At 39.3% G+C, this 23,559-nt stretch overlaps 1 protein-coding gene across 1 annotated transcript; it reads left to right on the top strand.

Annotated features, from left to right (window-relative positions):
• Nucleotides 1-6: 6 nt before the first annotated feature.
• Nucleotides 7-23,008, top strand: LOC145497747 (medium-chain acyl-CoA ligase ACSF2, mitochondrial-like). The gene is made up of 20 exons (XM_081477593.1): nt 7-521; nt 4,623-4,794; nt 5,904-6,032; nt 6,357-6,410; nt 6,547-6,665; nt 7,644-7,700; nt 8,394-8,511; nt 8,952-9,047; nt 9,435-9,493; nt 10,447-10,536; nt 11,605-11,696; nt 12,295-12,371; nt 12,817-12,924; nt 13,651-13,799; nt 13,919-13,973; nt 15,550-15,636; nt 20,215-20,267; nt 21,228-21,285; nt 21,599-21,667; nt 22,266-23,008. The coding sequence occupies exons 1-20, from the start codon at nt 376-378 to the stop codon at nt 22,314-22,316; spliced, it is 1,839 nt and encodes a 612-aa protein (XP_081333719.1). The 5' UTR covers nt 7-375; the 3' UTR covers nt 22,317-23,008.
• The last annotated feature ends 551 nt before the right edge of the window (nt 23,009-23,559 follow it).

The following is a 23,559-nucleotide window of genomic DNA, read 5'->3' as shown; positions in this document are numbered from 1 at the left end:
AAAGGCTGTACGAGGGCAGAAAAAGGCTTCGAAAGGCCAAATACCGATATGTTTCGCTGAGATATTAAAACATCTCAATGCCCCAAAGCAAAGTGAATCAAAAGACGAGAGACTGCCTCCGATCGAAGAAAACTGCTGTTTTAAATTCTAGAATGGAAACCAAAAGTTAAAAGAGGTTTCTTTGAATTCACTTCACAATGAAGGCAGTTTAGAGCTTGTATACAGAGAGGAAAGTTAAAAATAAACATTATTAAATAGTTAACCCCCTCTTCCGGGTATCGGTTTCAAGTAATCTTTGCATGCTATTGCGTGCCTACTTATTATTGTTAGCCACCAGATCTCTCTCGTTTGCATTCGATTGAGGACAAGATCAAAATGGCAGCGAGTTCAATTGCACTGCAAAAGGTCTTGAGCTGTGCAGGAAAATGTAGCATTATGCGAATGTACTCTCGATGGATGCAAAGATTTGCTCAACCAGTATCGTGTGGATTTTGCAGAAAGGTGCGGTATTCATCCACGAGGTGAGATCATCTCAAAGTTTAGGAATTCTACTTCAGGCCCGTCCTTAGAAATTATTTGGTTAGAGTAGGCATTGAGTCGCGCCGCGCAGGTCTCAGTCGCCTTTTACTGGTGTGGTTTTACAGCGAGATCACGATCGAAACCTCAGCTATGAGGATAACTTCTTATTCTTACTTTTAGAGATTCACTGAAATGGTTCTCACTTCGTACCATTATTAACAGCTTTCCCAGCTTTTTTTAGTATCACCCAATTAGTGGACTAATGCAAATCCTGCATTTTAATTGGCTACGCTACTAGAACACTATTAGTAATAGTCCTCGAGTAGCGAAATTGGCGCAATTGAGCGTGACGCTTTCTTTCGTTTTATTCCCAAATAAATATATCTTCAACTTGCATTTGCTAACTTTATTATTGCCTTTTCTGTCCGACTAGTTGGGTGATACTAAAACAATTATTAGACCCTTCACCCTCAAGGGCCATGGGTCAATAGCCCATTTGTCTTCACCTCATGGGCTATTTAACAAATTGACATCAGTTTTTCATGTGTCTGTCCTGTTATTGACAATGAATTTCATCATAACATTGTGAAAGTAGTCTGTGGATCCATGATCCACAGCTACTTAGACAATGCTACAACGAAATTCATGATCAACAACAGGACAGACACATGAAAAACTGACGTCAATTTGTTTCTTACGATAACAAATTGTCAAATTGTCTGCTTATCGACAATGAAAATTAGCCAATGAGCACGCAAGAATCTCTGCAGTTGTTGCAGGCTACGGGTCATTTTACGACAACTGCAGAGATTCTCGTGCGCTCATTGGCTAATAGTCCAATTGTTAAGTATTCATATGTGTAACTTTTAAATGAAAAAGTACTGTAGGCTTACAGTAAGCTAATTCAATAAATAATTCATTAAACTTTGTTTTCATTATTCTTTTCAGACTTCCGCTCTTCAAGTGAAGAGGTTAATATTCAAAACGAGATTCCTTTCTAAAAATTTGAGTTTTCAGTGGATTTATATTATGTAGGTTTCTGGACTCTGTCTGGCCTGAAATAAAAAATTTGATAGGTTTTTCTAATTTGCATAAGGTAAAATTATCAGGCAGAAAAGTTTTCTGCTCATCAATTGGTTTTAAGAGATGTGGTGGCCTGGCATTTACCGCCCTGAACTTCTGATAATTTGAGCGGCACAGCTCGAGTCTCAGAGATACCCAACAAAGTTTTAAACGTAGAGACTCAAACCAAAATCCAAACCCTTACCCATTTATATACTGGTACCCGTTTTGGACAGATAAGGAAACCCTTTCATATACCTTTGATAGAAAATGGTAACCCTTTTAGGAGTAAATTGCGTCCGGAGCCAGTTTTCATGCTATTTTTGAAATTTGACATTTTCTTTCTTTGCATTTTCTTGTCTACAGATTTTTATTTTACTTTGCATTAATCTTCAAATAGAGCTAATTTCTAATTCCTGAAGTTTTGAGGTGGGGTCATATGGGTAGATTTGGAGAAAAACGTCATTAAACATACATGTACTAGTGCCCAGTCTCTCCTAGGCACTTGGTCATTCAATTTTTCCATTTATTGATGTTTAAATTGTTCAGTTATCACATGTAATGGTATTAAGAATAAGAAAACAGTAATTGGAGAAAGGAAAAACTTCTTGGAACAATTTTTGAGTTATTTTTTTGTAAAAAAAATACCTCTTAGTCGGCGCGTCGGGTATGTTATGGACGGGTCAATGGGTGAGTGAGTGAGTGACTGAGTGAGTGAGTGAGTGAGTGAGAGATGTATGTATGTCACACCAATCAGATTGGATCTACTATGAATGGCCAATCAAATTTCTTGTTGTAAAGGTAAATGGTACGTGAGAAACACAAGGTATATATAAACACAAGGACTTTGGTAATTGAAAAATAAAGAGTGATGTGTTTGTTGCCAGTTTGTGATTTTTAGTCCGGTTTGGAGGGGAGTGTGACAGTTACATACGTACATTGGGTTGTTTTAGAGTGCATAATTTTCAGTGTAATGGTGGCTAGTTATGAACGAGATGAGTCTTGAGTTTTGAAGCAGTTCATGAGTAGTAGGCAAATGGCACGAGATATTTTTATTTTTAATTACAAAGGGTAACTTGATACTTTTGTTTTTCACAAGGAGTTAATTCAATTAGAGGTCACGAATCGTCGGTTCTAGTTCTTAGGACATGTTTTAGAGGAGACGAGACTATTTAGATTTGAAGCAGTTCTAACGTTTACAATAGTAAGTGCAGGTAACGATTGTTTTGTTCTTATTGCATGCAAATGTAACGAGATATTTTTACTTTTTAGTTACAATGGGTAATTTGACACTCTTGTTTTTTCACAAGGTAGTAAATTCAATTAGAGCTGACGAATCGTCACCATTTGTTCCCACGAGATGTTTGCTATTTTTAGTTACAAATGGTAACTCGACACTTTTGTTTTTCATATGGGAGTAAATTCAATTAGAGCTTACAAGTTATCGGCTATTGTTCCCAGGATATTAAACAAAAAAGAAGCTTTCATTTCTAGAGTGTTTTTACGTCTCTGCAGTAGCAGTTTAATATTTTTATTTGATGGGCATTTTATGACATTCTTTTCAGTCCGATGTTTTTAAAGGTAAAAAGTATGAAAACTGTTCAAATGTTCTTTGAAGACTGTGTGACACCAAGTTAAAGTACAATTTAATTAAATCAGACTTTCAACATGTCAGAGAGGTTTTTTCTCTTTCTTTCAATGTTTGGTGAAGTAGTGTTGTTGTGTTGTGTTGTGTAAAAAGGGTAAACTTACGACTTGTATAAAATGCGAAAAGTTCTCTTAACTTGAGTATTTTTGAGCAAAAATTCCTCTTGGGGGCTGGAAGGGTTCCCGAGGGGGTACTCCCAGAAAAATTGGTTGGGGGTGTGCGGCCCGCTTCCCAAAACCCTTACCCTATTTTTGACCAAAATCTGCGATATGCCTTACCCTATTTATGACCTGAGCAAAAATTCGAAACCCTATTTATGACCTGACCCTCAAATCAAAACCCTGTTTCAGACCTGCGTTATAATTAGCTCCCTAGTTCAAACCAATGTTAAATTACCGTAAACATCTAAATTTGTGAAGGGCTTTTGTTGATTTTCTTTTCGATAATGATGAAAAAGCGGCTTCTTCTTAAAGCATACCCATATCAAGGCTAGAGTGCAAAAACCGTACCCAATTTATGACCAAAATGACCAAAATCAGCTAAAATCGATACCCTATTTATGACCAAAACGGCTGAAAAACCATACCCTGCGGGGCCACACAGACCTATATAGCCCATATAAGGGAGTCCCCCCCCCCCCCGGGGGAAGGGCTACGTGATCGGTGAGTGAGGGAGTTATGCATGTGCGCGTGTCAGACCAATCACAGTGTGGATTGTATCAAAGAACGAATAAAATTGCCTGTTAGAAAATAAGATGGTATCTACATCTGGAGACGTGTCAGATTACTGCAGTTTGTTCAGTCAAACATTTTAGGGCTTACTATTTAGTTATCTTACCATTACCGATGTAAAATCGTATGTACTTAATAAACTCCCAGTTTCTTTCTTGCTGTACATCGCAACCAAAAAAACTTGTCAAATCAACCAAATCATTACTGTAAACAGTTTCATGAATGCTCCTATCTCCGAAACTTATAGTTCACAAAAAAAATAACTCTTGCACACCTTGCATGCCTATGTTTTGAAAGAGCTAAAGGTTGGCCTCCTACTGTCCATCAAAACTATAGTAAGATACCTTAAACACTTACCGTGGATGGTTTGCCTGGGCGACTTTCAAGATGAATTTCAGCAGTATTGTGTGGTCACTTATATTTATTCACACATAATATGGTTAAAATGTAGGCTAGATATAAGGCAGGTATTTTATTTTATGTCCATACCCTTCCCCTCCCCTGGGGAAGGGCTTTTCTTGAGTGGGTAAAAAAAGTCAGGTTATTTCTTAGGTGGTTAATTTTGATCCACCTTATCAACAGACTTAAAATGGACAATTTACCTCTAAGAAAATAAAAATACTATACAGCTATTTACAGTATTTCTCTTTTCCTTCAAGCAGCTCTCACGAGAAACTCCAGTTCAGTTACTGTCAAGGGCTGTCTACAAAGCGTTTTCTTGGTGAAACAATCGGACAAAAACTGGACAAAACTGTAGAAAAATTCCCAGACCGTGAGGCTTATGTCTGCTGTGAAGATAATGAGAGGGCTACATTTGCTAAATTCCAAGAGGAGGTATTAATAATAGTTTACAGCATTCATTAGAGAAACAAAAACAGTGAGTCAGACTTAATTTGTTCGACCATCACTCTTCACTGACTTTGGTTTCTGGCTGTCTATTTCCTTTAGTTAGTTGTTAAAAATTCTGCTGTTTTGAACTACACAGGAACAGGAAATAATCTAAGGCTAAATAAAACTACTGATAAAGAGAGGTTAGGGGTTGATTCAAGAAGGCTAAGTTAAATGCAGTAATAAATTAATAGTACTGGTATATTGAACCAGCTAGGGAACCTTCAAAGTTTTTGCAAACTATTGAAGTAGGTATAGGCTTTCGTTTATTTTTAGAGTAGCTGGCTACAGAATCAGGAAAATCATGAATGATCATGAGTTGGATTATGATTTTTGCTTGAACCAGGTCACTTGTGACCACCCTGAAGTTGTGAAAAATTGAGCTGAACTGGAGTTATCAAGATATTTTGATCATTCTCATTCACATAAAAGCCATGTCACCACTATTGACCAAATTGGATAACTATGTTCATTTGCAGCAATCACCCAATTGGTTATTTAAGCCCCCCTGGGAGATTCCCAGAACCTTATATACACACACTGCATGCAAATCTTGCTCTTCTCACAAGTACAACAGCTAAAGCAAGTTTCTCCACCCACGTCCCCTTTAGTGATGCTGGCAATTTCCTTCCTCCCAGCTTACTATGCCTTTTGCAGAATTTTTTCACCCATAATGCAACCTTTATTAGGCATAGAGTGGCTATTATGCAAATGTGAATTCATAACTCTTCATGGTGAGAATACGTTTGCTAGATCTATGTGTTCTGAATTCTAATTTCTTTGCAAATAGGTGGTTCAAATGAAAAATAACAATATCAGTAAATGAGTGGAACTGTAAGAAAAAGACTTGATTGTTGAAGGTGTAAGTCTACAGGAGTTGTCAGTGTTAATTAGCATAGGTTCAACTGTATGCATAGTTTATTCTCTTGCAAGATCAAGAGATTGAATATAAAATTCACGGTCAGGAAAGGAGAAAAAGGTGCCCTTATGCATCCACTTTCATCCTGTTTTAATATCTGCATAAGTATTGATTGACAATATTGTGTTCTATTCAGGTGGATGATCTTGCTGCCGGACTTCTTGCCATGGGCTTAAAAAGAGGTGACCGTGTGGGAATATGGGGTCCTAACATGAGAGAATGGGTCATCACTCAGTTTGCTACTGCTAAAGCTGGATTGATACTGGTAAGTTCAAAACTGTAGTTAGTTTTAAATTGTTCTAGTTAATATAGGATTTGTTTAGTAGTAAAATTTTGGTGGCTACTGTTGTAATGGCATATTGTTTATACCCAGTTCACACTCAAGTATTCACAACATAAGCATAAGCATAAGCATAAGAAAATGGAAAAAGTTCCATTCCTTGTGCTTATGCTTATGCTTATGTAACCCCGGTTCACACATATTTTTCTTATGCTTATGTTTATGCTTATGCTTATTCTCATGTCAAAGTGTGAACCAGCCCTTATGGATTAAATTTTACACTATTGTCTCGTTGTTTCATAATTCTAGGTTAACATAAATCCTGCGTATCAAATTCCAGAGGTGGAGTATGCTCTGAAAAAGGTATTTAATAAGTACCACGATAATAATAAATTAATTTCCAAGGATAAAATAGTTAATACTTGTTATTTTGATTTTTACAAATGCAGTAATGTTTCAGACTAAAATGTTGATAATGTTTAATATTTAATAATCTTAGGTCAACTGCAAAGCTCTCATCATGGCTGACCAGTTCAAAACACAGGATTACTACAACATGCTAATTCACTTTGTACATGAGCTGTCACATTCAAAAACAGGAGATCTCTTCAGTGAAAGGTCAACTGTTTCAAATGAAATTCAATTATGAAGCATGTAAAAAAATGTATGTTTTGAATGAGTTTAGTCTAATTAATTATTCTAATTAATTAATTATTTTCTTTCAGACAGACAGACAGGCAAACAAACAGACAGACAGGCAGACAGACATGCAGGTAAACAGGCAGGTAGTCAGACAGACAGGCAGGCAGGCAGACAAGCAGACAGGGAGACAGACAGGCAGACAGACAGGCAGACAGACAGACAGACAGACAGACAGGGAGACAAACAGACAAACAGACAGGCAGACAGACAGGCAGAAAGACAGACAGGAAGACAGGCAGTCAGACAAGCAGACAGACAGACAGGCAGTCATACAGGCAGACACTGAAGATAGTGATTTTTTCAGTGGATGGCATTATCCACAGTTTAAACAAATATTTTTGTCATAGTGCCATTGGCAAATACACTGACTTCTTCTGTGACAACCTTATTTCAGAGACTCCCTTCAGAGTCACTCATTTAGATTTTTTCTTTTTCAAATGGCTTGAAGTTACCATGGACACTTAGTGATGCTTGCATTATGGTAGAAACAGGCAGACAGGTACAAAGTCACATTTATAGGTAGTGAATCAATGTAAATTTATTGTCTACTTTTAATTTTTTTTAAATGTTGAGATTAGGTGTTCAGATAATTTGTTGAGGTGGGTGTTGGGTGACCTTGACCTAGTTTTACTAGAAATAAATATAGAACTTGTGTCTGCAGGAGCTTCAGTTAGTCCAGTTATGGCCTCTCTGTCTCTCTCCTGAGAGTGTCGCATTGCATGACAGTGAGAGGGCCAGGACTGCACTAGACACTCACAAAGTTCGGTAATCAAGGATAAGGTTGATTTGATCTCCCAACCAGTTAACTAGAAAGTGAAACAAGTACTGTAAGTGTGCTAGTAAAGTTACATTTATGCCAATGTATACTAATATTATCATGACTATCTTTCACAGAGTTCCTGATCTTAAGCTGGTTGTGATGGCAAGCAAGGATCATGAAAGAACTTTTAGGTTAATTTTATAATTTGTTGATTTCTGAGCCAAACCTTCCCAAGCTGGCATCACTAGGAAATTTAAGTAACCACGAAAGCGATGCGGAGGACAATATTGCCAGTTAGAAAAATAAATTTATATTTTGCCTACGAATCTCATGATACTCTCAATTAAGTCATTTACTTTCATTTTGTTAATCGCTGTCAAAACTACATGTATCATGAATTGAATCTAGAACACAGCAATAAATTTGAAAATTAGCTATCATGGTTCATGTTCAACAGCTAATGCAGAATTTGGTCATTTCCTGTTGTTGTTTAGCAGAGGACGGCAAAGAAATGTACCAAGAATTATAATGCACAACATGCACAACCATTGTTCTGCTCATTAAACCTTTTGTTTAACAATGTTCCTGTTGACATTGCCATCATGGTTTTCCAAAACTTGCTATTGGTAGGTGTAGATCTAAGAAAAATGGTCACCGATTTCCAAAACAATGAATGCCGAAGGCGCAAGTTTGTAGAGGGGTCCAGGGCTGTGCTAGCCCAGGAAATGTTTTGGATTTTAACTCCCTAAAGTTCCTTTCCCTGGGTTTCTGTAGTAGGTCATTCCAAAAAGTCTGACCTTTTACTGTAAAATGGTGGAAACAGGCACGGGGCCACACCTGATAAGGAGGAAGTGATAATGATTGTCTCTGGTGTTTAATTGTAGCGGCACAATGGCATTTCAAGAGTTAATGGAAACAGGAGGGGCAAAAGAAAAAAGAGAGTTACGCAAATTACAAAATGAGCTTCAAAGCGACGATCCAATTAACATCCAGTTCACTTCTGTAAGTAACACTTCATTTTCAATTTAAGGGTAAACATTAAAAACAGCATCCTGACTATTTCAAGTTTAGTTAATTTGTATTCAGTGTCATTTATCATGCTCTGAAATCATGCTTGTTTGTTAGGTGGCAGAGAGTTTGCCAATAGAGGACTGTTGCTGTATCAATTAGAAGTTTAAAACTCAAAGCTTAAAAAAAAATAAACAGAATTACCCAAAATACTATGACCTGGCCCTTTTAAGCTGAGGGCTATTCTCATTTTGGTTTACCAGATTTATGGGGATTTACATCACAATGGGTAGCAGCAAAATACCTGTATTGTGTACAACAGTGGAGAAAGTCTGAGCTAGATAGTTTTATGACTCATGCTCAGCCAAGGTAATTGATCATTTTACTTGAAAGGTCTTTTTGCTAATGCTAAATATCTTCTGTATTTTTAACAGGGCACAACTGGAAATCCCAAAGGTGCTACATTATCCCACCATTCAATTCTTAACAATGCATATTTTGTTGGAGAAATTTTAAATTACGAAAATCAGGTACTGTCTTGTTCAGTTTAAATTTCACAGAATTCATTCAGTGAAAAGGCCACAAACCAATGGTTTGACTTCTGCAATACCAGTGCAGTGCTCCTTCAACTGAGCTATCAAGCCATCCGGGAGCTGGTCACGTTATAAGTTTGTAATGTACCTGTAAATGCTGAAGAATGTAAGCGAATATATCAAAGGTATTTTTGAACTGCGGAGAAAGATATGAAGACATGGATGATCATCGCAGTTATATACAAGACTTAAGCAGTTGTGAAATTAAAGCCTGAGAAAAATTCAGGCTTGAACAGGATTCGAACCCATGACCTGTGCGACACCAGTGTGCTGTTTATCATGTCTTGCCTGTGTTACTTTGTATTGATCATGACACTTTTTTAGTATTCTAGAATATGCATCCCTGTTCCTCTTTATCACTGTTTTGGAATGGTGCTTGGAAGGTAAGCTGTACTATGCTGCTACACTGTAGATCATCAACCCATGTCACAAGTGATGCATGTGAAAATGTGACCTAAGTAAAGCAGCGGCAGTCTCCTTGTTCAACTCAGACTCACTTGCACTGGTTTGTGGTCTGTTAGTCTTGCCCGTGAACCAAATTTTCAACGCGCACTACAAGAAATCCACTCAGTCGGTTTCTCAGTAAGCCAAAAATGTGTACTCCACTCCATTACAAGTCCCTCCCTCCCACCCTACCTCCTACATTGCAGAAAGGTTTTCGGGAAATTTGCCATTATCCATGTTTATATGCCCAGGTTGGGAGACGTACTGTGTAAGTAAAGTAAAAAGTGTGTTGGGTCCAACAACACGCTACAGGGGTAACAGACAAGGTTGGAAGTCTAAACTCAACTTCCCACCGCAAGTCTGATGTAAGAGACCAGCACTTTCCACTTTACCCATACTTCTACCATGATATATACCGTTAGATAATGATTCGATTCAACCCTCTCCTTCCAATAAGCACACCCTTTCTATTGAGCGCTCCCTCTTCAGTGCTGCTTTTGTAATAAGCGTCCCTTCCAACAACAGTCTACATAGCAAAAGTGACATTCAGGACATTGAAATAGAATAGACTGATTGGACGAATGAGTTATGAACTCTGCTTTCTCATCTGAAGGTAAGATTGAACATTACTATCAGAACTCATTTTGTTACAGTTCTCGAGTCAAAGCAGCTGTTGCTTTTGATTGAAGTATTGAACCACATCCAGATTACATGTTCATAGAGAAATAAGTGTCCCACCCCTAATAAGTGCCCTCTCCAATAAGCACCCCCAAAAGTAAATTAGTGTCCCGGGCACTAAATCGAATCATTGCGGTATTTGATGCTATAGGCTGAGCAAGTCTATAATTGGTTTAAAAATAGTCGGCACTAACTTTCCAACATTGTGTTTCAGTTTAATGAGTATCACATATGGAACAACGTCAGTTTACCCATCACGAGGGTTTGACCCGGGAGCTGTTCTGACAGCTGTTCAACAGGAAAAGTAAGTTTCAACTTACATTTTGAAAGATGTACGGGCTCGTTTGTTGAAATAAATTTACAATTTTTAGGGAGGAGGCTACATCAGCCATAACAGGTTTTTCGGAATTTGGAGATAATGGTTTTTGTGGAGGGAGGAGAAGCTGAGAATCCAGAGAAAAGCCGTCGGAGTAAAGCGAGAACCAACAACCAACTCAACCCACATATGGCGCCAGGCGAGAATCGAAGCCAGTTCACATTGGTGGGAAGCGAGCGCTCTCACCACTGCGCCATCCCTGCTCCCCGAAATGAAAGTTTTCTTTACCTTTTTCTGGAAATTATAGAATCTTTGATTTGTAATGACCTCTCTGCGTTTTTTTAAAAATGATAACGGTTTTGTTCCGCTTTGTTGGATTAATTTATTTCTACTCCGGCTTGTTGACGAAGAAACGTTGCGTTTGGATGCACAATAAATGTAATTTCACTTTGATTGCCTCGCTCACCCAAAATAGGACAGCATGCCTCTGTCGACTAAGCATTGAAATTCAGAATCGCATCGACTGAAATTTGTCATTTTAGACCCCGACCACACCACGCCGGAGAAATTTGAAAACGCAGCTTTATTTCTACGGTTAAGCCTACCGTCCACACTAATCAGTCACGAAAACGGAGCTTTTCGAAAACGCTCTTCATTGTTAGTCTCTACTAACTATGCGCTCTTCAAACCGGAGGAATTTGAAAACGCCGGTTTTGTGTTTTAGTGCGGGCGGAAAACACGGAGCTTTTCGAAAATGATGACATCACGACAATCATGTGATTTCCCTGCCCAACTTTTCCTCAAATACAAATCCAAAATGACCGCTGATTGTCGCGTTTTTAAATTTCTCCGGCGTAGTGTGGATAGAAACATCTGATACGTTTTTAGAGTGAAAACACCGGTTTTAAATTTCTCTGGCGTAGAATTGACGTAGCCTGTAACTGTATGCCATAGTTAGCTGCGGGCCCATATTTTAAAAGTGAACAAGTAATTGCCCATTGGTAGGTTGACGTTTTGGCTAATCAGCATTTTTCTTTTTGTTTCTTCTGTTTTCAGGTGTACTTCACTGTACGGTACGCCGACGATGTTCATTGATGTTCTTAATCACCCCGCTTTAGACAAGTTTGATTGTAGCAGTCTATATACAGGTCAGTAAGTGAAAATAGTGTAATGTTTTAGCAGCTTTTGTTAGACTACACATATACTTGTGTTGTTTGAATTCAAGCGTAAATAGGTCAGAGGACATGGCAAAGAATTGGCGTGACGAGCGAATCTCTTTCCAAAACAGACCACAACTAAGTTTTTTCAACCCTTTTCATCAATTACTTTGTTTCACGACTTAAGCCTTACTGGTTTACCTGGGCTACCTTTCCTTATACATTGATATTTTGTAAATATATTTATAAATGGCAAAAAGTAAAACAAACAAAACAAGTTCTTATTGGCTATATTACGTTGTTTGTTGTGTTGCTGTTGTTGTTTAGCTCTTTAACTGTCAGGCAACTCACTAAACAAACCAATCAGAACTGGCTAAACCAGAAATTGCTCACGTGAGTTTTCCAGCGCTCGCCACGCAGATGCCAAGCGCGGGAAGTTCGTGTCATGTCGTTGAACAGTCGTATTCTGTACTGTTTTGCCGGCACCGGATTGGTTGAAAGATCATCATCCTTGTTGTGATTGACCAGAGCATGTTACGCAAGTTTTTCAGGTAATCAAAGTGTTTTCTTTGTAATTCTTCATTGTCAGGTGTCATGGCGGGCTCACCGTGTCCAATAGAGGTGATGAAACAGATTATGACAAAACTTCACATGCCTCAAGTAACGGTGAGTAATGAGTGTGAACAGCACCTCTGACACCGCAAAGTTAGGTAGTTAAATAGTAGTCACGCGAGTGTTACAAGAAATTTGCCAATCCTTCGTAGGAAACAAAGATGACGGCCGGCTGTACATTTTACCACAATGCCATGCGAACCTTACAAAGCCTCAAAAGTACAAGGAAAGCCATATTTTTGCAACACTTGTCCCTGTGCTAACGAAATTGTATATGCTAGGTTTGAACGTCTGAGAACTTTTCTGTACGTTTTTACGAGCGTTGTTAAAGTTTTCGTGCGCTGGGAACTATGGCGGGTTAATGTACCAGTCGTCATCTTTTTTCCTATGCAGGATTCGCGATATTTCACTCTGGCGAAGAGCTTGTGTTGTTAAGTTAACTCTGCCTTTTTTCACTGTTTTACTTTGTAATAATGTATTATAAAATTTCTGTTTTCAGATCTGTTATGGTTTGACAGAAACAAGTCCAGTTACAAATCAGACACTCATGGATGACCCAATAGATCTGCGAGTTTCCACAATAGGACGAGTGCATCCCAATAATGAGGTACCAACCTACTACTTCACTCGACACTGAAACTCCTGCTTGAAAATTTGGATTCTGATTAAGGGCCTAGTCACCTCTTGTTGATTCGCTCACGTTCAGCACATCAATAATGTTAAATCTTGGTAATCTCTTCCCCAAACCACGTGCGTTTTCGGTCAGGGGTGACCGAACGCGCAACGCTCAGGACGAAATCAAAACTGAAACTAGAAAATCCTGGTTTGGTTTGATCATGCGCATGCGTTCAAGTTTAATAACGTTTTCTGAACATGCGTAGAAAGAGTAGCCGCTGAAACCAATGCTGGCTTACTTTTCGATTTCTCCCAGAGGTCTAGTGCTAACTAAAAGGATCGCGACCGGGAACGAAATTGATAACTTCGAAATTTCACTCGAAATATTCCAATTCATCATTTGTTGTTCGTCTCAATCTTTCCCTTCCTTAAAAATCCTTTTTTTTTTCTGTTTGTTTTTTTTGTTCGTTTTTGGTGTTTTCCTGCTTTCGTTGACCATTTGATGACCCATTAGACTGAAAGCTAAAAGGTAATTTTGTGCATCGCAAAAAGACTCGTATCCTAGCCCACCGTATTGGTTTTGAAAATACCTTGCAAAGACTTTGAAATTCTGAACCAACTAAGGGAATTCTTCTTAGTCAATGGGGATCAAACATAAAACATTTTAACTCGCACTTAGAGTGTACATTATTCAGATTTCCGTCTCCGGTTTTTCAAGGCGAAAATCGTGGATGAACACGGTCGTGTTTTACCCATCAATACTGCCGGGGAGATTTGCTTTCGAGGATACAACGTCATGCTGGGATACTGGGAAGATAAAGAAAAGACTGACGCCTGCATTGAGCCCAGCGGTTGGTTCCACTCCGGGTAAGTCCGTCGTAAAAAATTTTGGAGAAAAGACGAAAACTTACTCGCTTGAAGACCTTTTATATGCATTTACACGCTGCAACTGGTAGTTATTATGTATTCTGTGTTGTCATTTGAAGGGATATGGCAACAATGGACGAAAACGGATACGTTAAAATCATTGGGAGAATAAAGGTATGTTTTCAATAAATTTCCTCCCTTAGAAATTCCAAGCAACAATCGCTCATGCGTCATACTCTGATGAAAATCTTACGAGGATCTTTGAGGATTTTCATTTGCAGTGAAATCACGTCTCACGACGGTGTCATTAATGATCCTGGTAGTTAATCCATTTCTGCAAACATGAACATACTTTACTTGCAAAAAGATTGGGACGATTTTAATTTCGGACAAAAACAGTGTCCGAAAATTTTTAACGGTCCGAAGCTTTTAAGGGTCCGAAATTTTAATTGTCCGAATTTTTCCAGTACAGTACAGTGTAAAACTTTGAAGTAGCTCCAAAGCTCTTAGTTTCCTTTATGCCGGGCTTTATGGAGCGAACTCTAGTTGAAACACTGCTTGACATACGTAACGGCTAGATATAATTATTCTCTCAGTTAGTACGCGCGCTGTGATTGGTCAATTTAGCAGGCCGTAATCTACTATACGGCCCGCTAAAATTTAAAGCTGTTTTTGTTGCCAAAATGTTTCATGATTTATCGCCAAGTGTTCTTAATATTTTTAGCAGGTAAAAGTTTAAAACTTTCTTTTACCTCTGAAATTGTGTATTAAAACCTACTAACAATTTCAAATTGACTAGTCTAGCTTTCGAGGTGCGTCAGAAATTTGAAGCCGTTCTGTGTGAATAGAAATTGTTCCCGAACCCGTCAAGACACCCGGTAGAGATATAATAAATATCTTACTAACCTCGTTTTCTCGGTCCGTACTGTAAGTTACGGATCCTCCGTAACTTACAGTGCGGCCCTCGAACTCGGTTGGTAAAAGGTATGTATTTTCTCGTCGGTGTATTCGTAAAACCTTGAGGCTTCATTAAAACTCTCATTTTCATGGATTTTGTTTCAGTCTAATTCGCGTTTTGTAGGCGTAAATTTACTTAAAGAAGCTCAGTCACGCTTTGCTCATATTGAAAAGTTTAGCCTCAATTTTTCAAATTCGTCGTTTGTAATCCGTGTCAATCTCCTCCATCCTTAGCCATCCTTGTTCCTTTATGGTTTATCATTATCTCTTTGGTGTTTTCTATCTTATTAAACTGTTATTTTCAGGTTTCCTACCATTTAAAGGTAATTTTGTATGTGGCCAAAATAACTCAAAATACCATGACTGAGCCCCTTTAAGGTATGTTTCATCTCATTGTCGAAAGTTGTCCAAAATTTGTCCGAAATTAAAATGTTCGAAATTTTAAGGATATTGTACGAGCCCGGAAAGAATCTGTGAAATTCCCGTCAAATAATCCTTGAGAATCTTGAAGGGTCTTTGTCAAGGTCTTATTAAGGATCCAGTTCCTTATCCGATAATTGAACGTCTTTTAATATCTTCATAAGGTTCTTTAACGATCCTTGAAAGATCTTCAACTTTTTAGATCTTTTACAGGTCTTGATCCTGGAAGATCTTCAACTTTTTAGATCTTTTACAGGTCTTGATCCTGGAAGATCTTTGAAAATCCTACTTGGTATTTTTAACAGGGAAAGCCGAGAAAACAACAGACAAACAATCATTTAAAACGAAATCTTACTTTTCTGTTTTCCTGAAGGACCTGATCATCCGTGGAGGAGAGAACATTTATCCAACAGAAGTGGAACAATTTCTTTACAAACATCCCAAGATACAAGATGTACAGGTACATTTTTAGTTCTAATCGTAAAATTCTCTTACTTAGGGACCGTTCATTTTTTATGAGGGAGGGGGGGCTGGTGGGATTTGGGAAGCACCATTTAAAAATCGCATGACCCCCCCTCAGCTTACCAATTTTTTCACACGGCCCCCCCTTATAGCGGTCATTTTTTGGGATGACCCCCCCCAAAAAAAAAAAATTGAACAAACAATATTTAGATTTCAACTTTTTTAATATTTCTCTATTATCCCCCTACTTCACGTTATTGTGCTCACTATGAAGACAATATTTACAATCCCTATACTACAGCGAGCTGTTGTTTAAAAGACAAATCAAAAGAAAGAGAAGTCAATTTCGGATCTCCTAGTTATGGCTCGCCCTGAGCGTGTGGCATTTGGCCTCTCATTGGTATCTTCCTCATCTGAATTGATGAATGCAAGAATGACATCACTTGAGTCATCTTCTCCCCTAGAGTCAATGGCATCACTGTCATACTCATCATTGTCACTTTCATCCGTTTCACTGCTGTCAGCACTTACCCTGTTGTCATTTTGTGTCAATGTCCTGGCATTTCTCAGTGTTGGTTGGCCAGCTCTGAGAGGACTCTTCTGCCGCAAGCATGAATGTCTTACAATTGCCTTTACTTTCTCACTCTTGCTGCTTTTCAAATGCTGCTTCAGCCCGTGGTGGTTCAAGTACTTGTTTTGTTCTGGAACACGTTGCTTTTTAAGCTTGGTTAGATCTTCGCACAACTCAGTCCAAGGATAATCCTCATATGATTTATCTTTTGCGTCCCTACTTAACTTTGCCTTTTCTTCTGCTCTCCTTTTCCTCTTAAATTCCAGCACTTCAAGATGCTGAAGATAATCCACCACAAACTTTGATTTGACAATAAACTTATCTGCAAATAGAGCAACGCTCTCTGGGTCAGATAAAACCAGCCTGCCACCTCCATGCTCTTTCTTCGCTTGGACCCTTGGCTGCCAGTCATCTGGATCACGCCCTTCTTTTGGGGTCTTCTGGTAGGAGAGGTAGTGGTATTCCGGTAGGCAAGAATGGTCAGGAACTGGTTTAGGATATCTTTCTATGGGTGATCCAGTCCATTCACAACAAAAAGAACAAATTTCTCCTACCTTTTCTTGACAGGACAACTTTAGAAACTCTCTGTAGTTCTCCCCCTCCTCATAGTGCTCATTCATAAACTTCTCAATCTTACGGAAGTAACAGTGGCCTGGAACAGAGTCTTTCCTTGCTCCTGCATTGTGATACTGAACCAAGTACGAAGTGTTGTGAAAAAAACTGGAAATCTGTTGATGTGTTGTGTGTAACACATCGTTACATTTAATTTACAGATGTCTTTATTTGGAAGGTTTTTACCTCTACTCTAGTGATAGGCATGTATAAATGTTGCCCTGTCCAGGTAAAACAAAAAGCTACGAGTGTTCTCAAATCTTGCAAATAGTGGATTACTTTTTATAAATTTTAGCATACTTGTTGTGGTTTAAATTTATCTATGGTTTAAAATTTCTTAATTTTCAAGGCAAAATGGGGTTGACTAGCCTACACGACTTTTACGGTTCGTGACATTTGTACATTTACCGTTCTCTGTTCGGTCACTCGACCTTTCTTGTCGCTTCACTCGTGTTCATGAAGGGCACTTCATGTTGTGGAATAAGGAGGAATTGAGTGGAGTTGAGCCGTTAGATCGTGCTATGGCAAATTTTTACAGGTCATAGGTCTGCATGGTTTCCGCTGTTATCTGCATGTCGACTCGTTGAGTTTGACACCTCTGTAATTTGCCATGTGTTTATGCATTGTTTAGGCTCATTTCTATTGCAAGATATGCTTTTAAATCTCCATGAATTTGCTTTTGAGGGACAAAATATGAAATTTACCGTGAACATGTTGCTTACTTGCATTCTATATTGTGACGCCGGGCCCGGCTGTGATTAGAACTGTTTGCAAGCACAGTAGGTAGATCTTTATCACGGATATCATATTTGTTCTCCTACGATTTCCTTCGGAGACGCCGTAGCTTTACTTTGAGAAAGCTATACGTTTGTCTAGAGACATTCCTATGTTTCTTGCAGCTATCTGATCGAGCTTGTGTTTCTCTTGCTCGATGTATAGGTTTATTCCTCCTTTTTATTTCCTCCTCTTTTGCAAACCCCGTCTTTAAAATGGGGTTGATGCTATACGTTGAGTGCGTATTTTTGCTTTAAGCTCCTTGACGTTAGTTGAGTGCTGCTATGTCTTGCACGATGTAGAACGGGGCACGTCCATAATAATCATGAAAGAGGCTCATTCCAAAATGCGCAATAATGGCGAAAGCGACGAGTCGTTTAAGAAAAGGTTTACAGCTGAACGATCCAGGCAGTTTGACATCTTACAAGCAAAAGAAGCAATCTTTCTAAGTGCGGATGGCTGTTCAGAAAGGGCGAGTGAGTTTTCCATGCCAGGGTACCAGTTGAAGCCCAGTGATGGAAGAAAATTGAACTTCTCCATCAAAGAACACAGAGCAATGGTGGAAAAGTTGAATGCCACGATTCCACACTCTTTCAGTCCAATGGGCTTGCTTTAAAGCAGGGCGAACAATTTGCCCACAGTTTTAATGTAAAACAGATCAAATTTATAGAAGCTAAGTTGACGAAGGTCACGCAGGACGTGGAAGCACTAGAAAATAAGAAGAGCAATTATAACAGCATATTCAAGGGCATACTCAAACAGCACATCAACAAAAGGAGAAGGAAAAAAGAAAACCGCAGAAAGTCAAATGAAAGAAAGAGGAAGCGGACTGAAAACAACGTCCAACGAGTTTATGGAATCTGTGTTGGAAACCCGCTAGGAAATGATCTTCCACAATGCCTTGTGTACCCTCCTAGAACGGCCGTCCCGGAAGAGTGTATTGAAGTTGAGCATGTTGCCACGTCGTTATTTAGAAGAGATGGGCCATACATCCCACAGCTCTTGGAAGGGAATTATTTCACCAATGCTGCAAGAAGCAGAATCACCACCAACCTTGAGCAGGAAGTCAGAGATTATGTTTACACCTTCATGTACCCTGAAGAGTACACTCTGACGGAAAGCATTGCTGCTTCTTGCAGCATTGGTGAAAGAGACTCCCATAGCAGCACAAGCGGCGACGAAGAACTCGACGACAGCGAAGATGAAGATGACTGCCAGTGAAAGTTGCATTCGAAAACAACAGTGTTAAATACTTCTTTTCAGTAGCTACAAATACTTTTTGTCGCCAAACGTTTTTTTAAAGCAAATGGAAAGTTTATAATAAATTTGTATCCTGCCTTCTATGTTTATTCTATAGCAATTTTGTTGATATTCAAACATCATGCCATTTTAAAGTTTTACTAAAATATTTCACGTGACCCCCCCTTTTTCCCTCATTTTTTTGGGATGGCCCCCCCTCGAAAGCCATTTTTTTTCGCATGGCCCCCCCCCCCAAATCCCACCAGCCCCCCCTACCTTATAAAAAATGAACGGTCCCTTATTGTCCAATATTTGTTTCATCAAGGCTCCGTCCGAACAGCGCCGGAGAAATTTGAAAACGCAGCTTCATGTTGGGAATTAGATGTTTGCCTGACTCAACACAATGTTTTCCCGATAAAGTTCGCGCTAAAATCACTCACTCACGATAGACTTTTGAACATATATATTTTGCCTCACACAACGTCCCGAGTTCGATTACAACACACTCTTAGATTCTCTAGAACAAAAGACAAAACAAATCGTACAATGTTTTCTTTGATTGGCTACAGTTACTAACGATGACAGATTCGATGCCTGTCCCTTTCCGGTCAAGTCGCGTTAAAAGGGGTTTGATTATGTAAACACACGATTTGCGACATTCATTTCTACGGTTAGGCCTTTCGTCCACACTAACCCGTCACGAAAACGGAAAACGCTTTTCAAACAGCAGGGATTTGAAAACCCCGGCTTTTCGTTTTCGTGCCGACGGAAAACAATTTGAAAACCTAGCTTTTCGAAAACGATGACGTCACGATAATCACGTGATTTCCCTGCCCGAGTTTTCCTCAAACACAAATCCAAAATGACAGGTGATTGTTCCGTTTTCAAATTCCTCCAGCGTAGTGTGGACGGAAAACATTTGATGCGTTTTCAGAGTGAAACCTCCGTTTTCAAATTTCTCCGGCGTGGCGTGGACTCGGCCTGAAACAAACAACCGCACGTGCAACTTTTACACATTTGTTTGGTATGCCGAACATTTCGGAGAATGCATGACACAGCCAACGCAAAGGTAACAATAAAAATTGATCAAAAACGTTTATTCAGAGCTGATAAAGGTATGGTTCAGGAGATGAATACAAACGATAAACAGTAAACACAACATCCAAGTAAAACTTGGGCAAACCTTTTCGCCATTGTCGTAAAACCTACGATTTACGGTTGAAACAATACACAACGGACAAAAGATATGACTGGTACGCAACAAATTTATCTTGTGGCTTTTAGCAAAACTGTCGATTCACTAAGCTTCAGTCGTAGAAGAAAGTCCAATTCATAGACAAGGAGTGGTAAAATTGTGTTTCTGTTTTCATTTGTCTTTAGGTTATCGGTGTTCCTGACTCCCGATTGGGAGAAGAAGTTTGCGCATGGATCAAGTAAGAATCCAAGTTCTTTAAAATCCTCGTTCGTATAAGCAGAGGTCGAAAAGTGTCTGATTCGCATTCTCCAACGAGCATTAGCGGATACGTTGTGTTGCTTACCAACACGGTAACACGTGTACATGTTTATGTTGCTGAGCAGCTCCTCTTAGGGAACTGTGGGCTCACTCCGTGTAAAATCCTTAGAGGAGGGGTCCTTAACACTACTTCAGGGTTTAAAGATTAAATCAAGCCTTTAATTTCCGTCCTTACAGAACTCTTCTCAGTGTTAGACATACTTTGAAATTGTTAGACTGAAAGTTGTTGGGAGGCGCGGTGGCCTCATGGTCAGTGCGCTCGCCTCTAGATCCGGGTTGGAGGCCTGACCGGGGACATTGTGATCTTGGACAAGACACTTTACTCTCAGAGTACTTCACTTCTCCTAGGTATATAAGTGGGTACCGACGAATGTAATGCTAGGGGTGACCCTGGAATGGACTAGCATCCTAAAATACTCCTAGTCGCTTCATGCTACAGAAACCGAGATAAGCCGGCGCCAGCCTGATGGGCCACTTGGCTCGTATGCAGACTTTACCTTACCTTTTGACGCTTTACCTTTCTAAATTTACTTTTCGTCCTTTCAGAACTCTTTTCAGTGTTGGACATAGTTTGATATTGTTAGAGTGAAAGTTGATGGGCAAAAGCAACTGAGAGAAATGATAACTAATCAAGAATCTGAATTGGAAGCCGAACCTAACCCTTGATTATTTAAGTCTTGCTTTGAGTAATTTAGACTTCGAGTAGTCCCTCTTTCGCTTAGTCCGTCGAGCGAGACGCCAAAGAAAACCGCGAGAAAAAATGGTCGCGCGAGATCCTGGGGGCGAGAAGCGCGCTATTTTTTCTCGCGGTTTTCTTTCGCGTCTCGCTCGACGGACTACTCATAGCCTATGAATAATTTGGCCTGGATGATACTTTCAGATTGCATGCTGGTGAATCAGCTACACAGGAGGAAATCAAAGAGTTCTGTAAAGGGCAGGTAAGTTATGAAGAGTATTTGATTTAAAAACGTATTTCTTTTTGTTTGGTCTCCTTCGCATTTATGTTGTGTGACGGCACAAGTTTGGTTCATCACGCAATGCTCCGTGACGTCTCAATCAACAGCTGCTGCTAAAGAGATTAACTTCCTGCAAGCAAATCACTTTTAATTCGTTCTTTCTCAGATCTCTTGTGCTAGTTCAACAAAGCTAAGTATTAGATAGACACGGCTGGTCTGCATTCCAGGCTTTGGTTGATCGAGCTAGTGTGTGCAGCAACCTGTCTGATGAAATCTCTGTTTGGTTATTTTTCAGATTGCTCATTTTAAGATTCCTCGTTATATCAAGTTCACTGATGAATTCCCCCTCACTGTAACAGGAAAGGTAAGGACATAGTCGTATTACCCAGGGGAAGAAAGGATGGGAAAGGACTTCTGTAATGTAGACGGAGTTATTTTTTTAGGAATGATTTCTCTCTCAGGCAGACGCCTGCCTAAGATTGGTGTCTTCAAAGATGACACATCTCTTAGTCAGACACGTTTATAGTTCTCGATGTAACCCTGAAACAAACAGTTCTCTAACATGGACACCTCTCTGAAATATCGACCTCTCTGAGGCAAACCGTTGCAGGGCCGTAGCCTGTGAAAATTCTTATAACCCAGGTCATAGTTGGTCGAATACTGGATAACGTTATCCACCGGATTAATCGCTATCCAGTGGATAAGTGTTAACAAGACAAACCACGCTATCCGCTGGACAGTGATTTATCCAGTGGATAGCGTTATCCACCTTTCGAACAACCCGGGCCAGAAACCTGAGAAAACATCATGTATTTGTTAAATTACTTCGGTTTTCTTATTTATTTACTACTTTATACTGAGTTAGCGCCAGTTCTGAGCGAGTTCGTTTCATGGAGTTGACTATGCTGAACTCTCAGTTTACAAAGGAAGGGAGTGACTCGTGCTTTTCTTGTGTTAACCAGGTTAAGAAGTTTGTGATGAGAGAGATAACAAAAGAAGAGCTGGACCTCTGAACAAGGACAATCGGAGTCGTCGAGAAACTCGAGAATTGTACAGAGCCGCATAGGGGATCATTTGCGGCGCTCTACAGGATCAATCGATGTTCTCCTTCTTCATGATGGCTGGACCACGCTACACACACTTCAGTATATATATTTGGGACGTTTTAATTATAGCCGTTTCACTGTTCGAGTCACTGCTTGACTAATTTCGTCGCCTTGAATATGGATCACAAAAAAAATATAAATAAATTCTCTCCTAATCCCTATACCCTTGGGTAACATGAAATTTTTACCCTTCTGTGTATTTTGATTTGGATTTTGCATGGCTTGAATACATGAACAGTTTGGATAAACTGTCGGATAAATTTACGCTTAGAAGGAACGTAAAAGCCCCTTGAAGATACTTTTATTATTTTATTACAACGCGTGAAGAGCAGTTTGTAATAATAAAAGAATAAATGAAAAATGATTGCGGTACATGTATACGACTTCATGTATTATTATTTCGTCAACAGAGCACCTCTCGCAAAATGTCCTTGATTTAATTTGAAAAAACCAAATAAACTCCAGAAACGTAGTTAAAGTTTGTATGTTTGTATGTTTGGTTGTTTTTTGTGTTTTGTTTTGTTTTTTTTCTTGCATTCTCCAAAGTCCTGCTTTGGACACCTCCTGGCCCTCCAATGTTGTTGTTGTTGTTGTTGTTGTTGTTGTTGTTGTTGTTGTTGTTGTTGTTGAGGTGAGGTGGGGTGGGATGGCGTGGGTTGGGGGAAGATGGCTTGGCAATGAGGGGAAAGTTTCGTTGAAAGTGTAGGGTTAGTTTGTTCGGAGGATGAAAGAGAGTCCATGAAAATAAATCGGAATAGACTGACCATTGGTCACGGTTTCAAGAAAAAAGTTGAAAAATTGGAGTGAGTAAACCGATACAAAGAGAACAGTCTGATGCATTAAAACCAACATCGCTCATGGCACACGGAAGAGAAGAAAGTATACGAGGTAAGTGTAGGCGCCAGAATTTGTGACATTTGTTCTTGCTTCTTGCTTCGTGTTTGGTGTTAAGTTTTGCGTAATTAGTTTCTTTTGTTTTGTGCCCTTTTTGTATATGTCATGTTCATTTGCATACTCTATAAGTTCGGTTTGCGTGTAATTTATTTCAGTCAGTAGCGTCATTGGGTACTACGAGCGTCTCTGATTTTCGGTTCGTCTTTGGTTTTTCACATTCGTCTTGTAAGTTTCTTCGTTTATTTCGCTTTGCCGC

Source organism: Orbicella franksi, chromosome 9 (assembly GCF_964199315.1).
Source record: "Orbicella franksi chromosome 9, jaOrbFran1.1, whole genome shotgun sequence".
Lineage (NCBI taxonomy): Eukaryota > Metazoa > Cnidaria > Anthozoa > Scleractinia > Merulinidae > Orbicella > Orbicella franksi.
The sequence above is the reverse complement of the archived record's forward strand: the minus strand, read 5'-3'. Positions and strand labels throughout refer to the sequence as shown.

Excerpts from the sequence above, each read along its gene's own strand:
- LOC145497747 (XM_081477593.1), top strand. The coding sequence starts at position 376 with ATGGCAGCGAGTTCAATTGCACTGCAAAAGGTCTTGAGCTGTGCAGGA. Across the intron at positions 11,697-12,294 it reads TTGTAGCAGTCTATATACAG|GTGTCATGGCGGGCTCACCG; the intron begins GTCAGTAAGTGA and ends CTTCATTGTCAG. Across the intron at positions 21,668-22,265 it reads CCCTCACTGTAACAGGAAAG|GTTAAGAAGTTTGTGATGAG; the intron begins GTAAGGACATAG and ends TGTGTTAACCAG.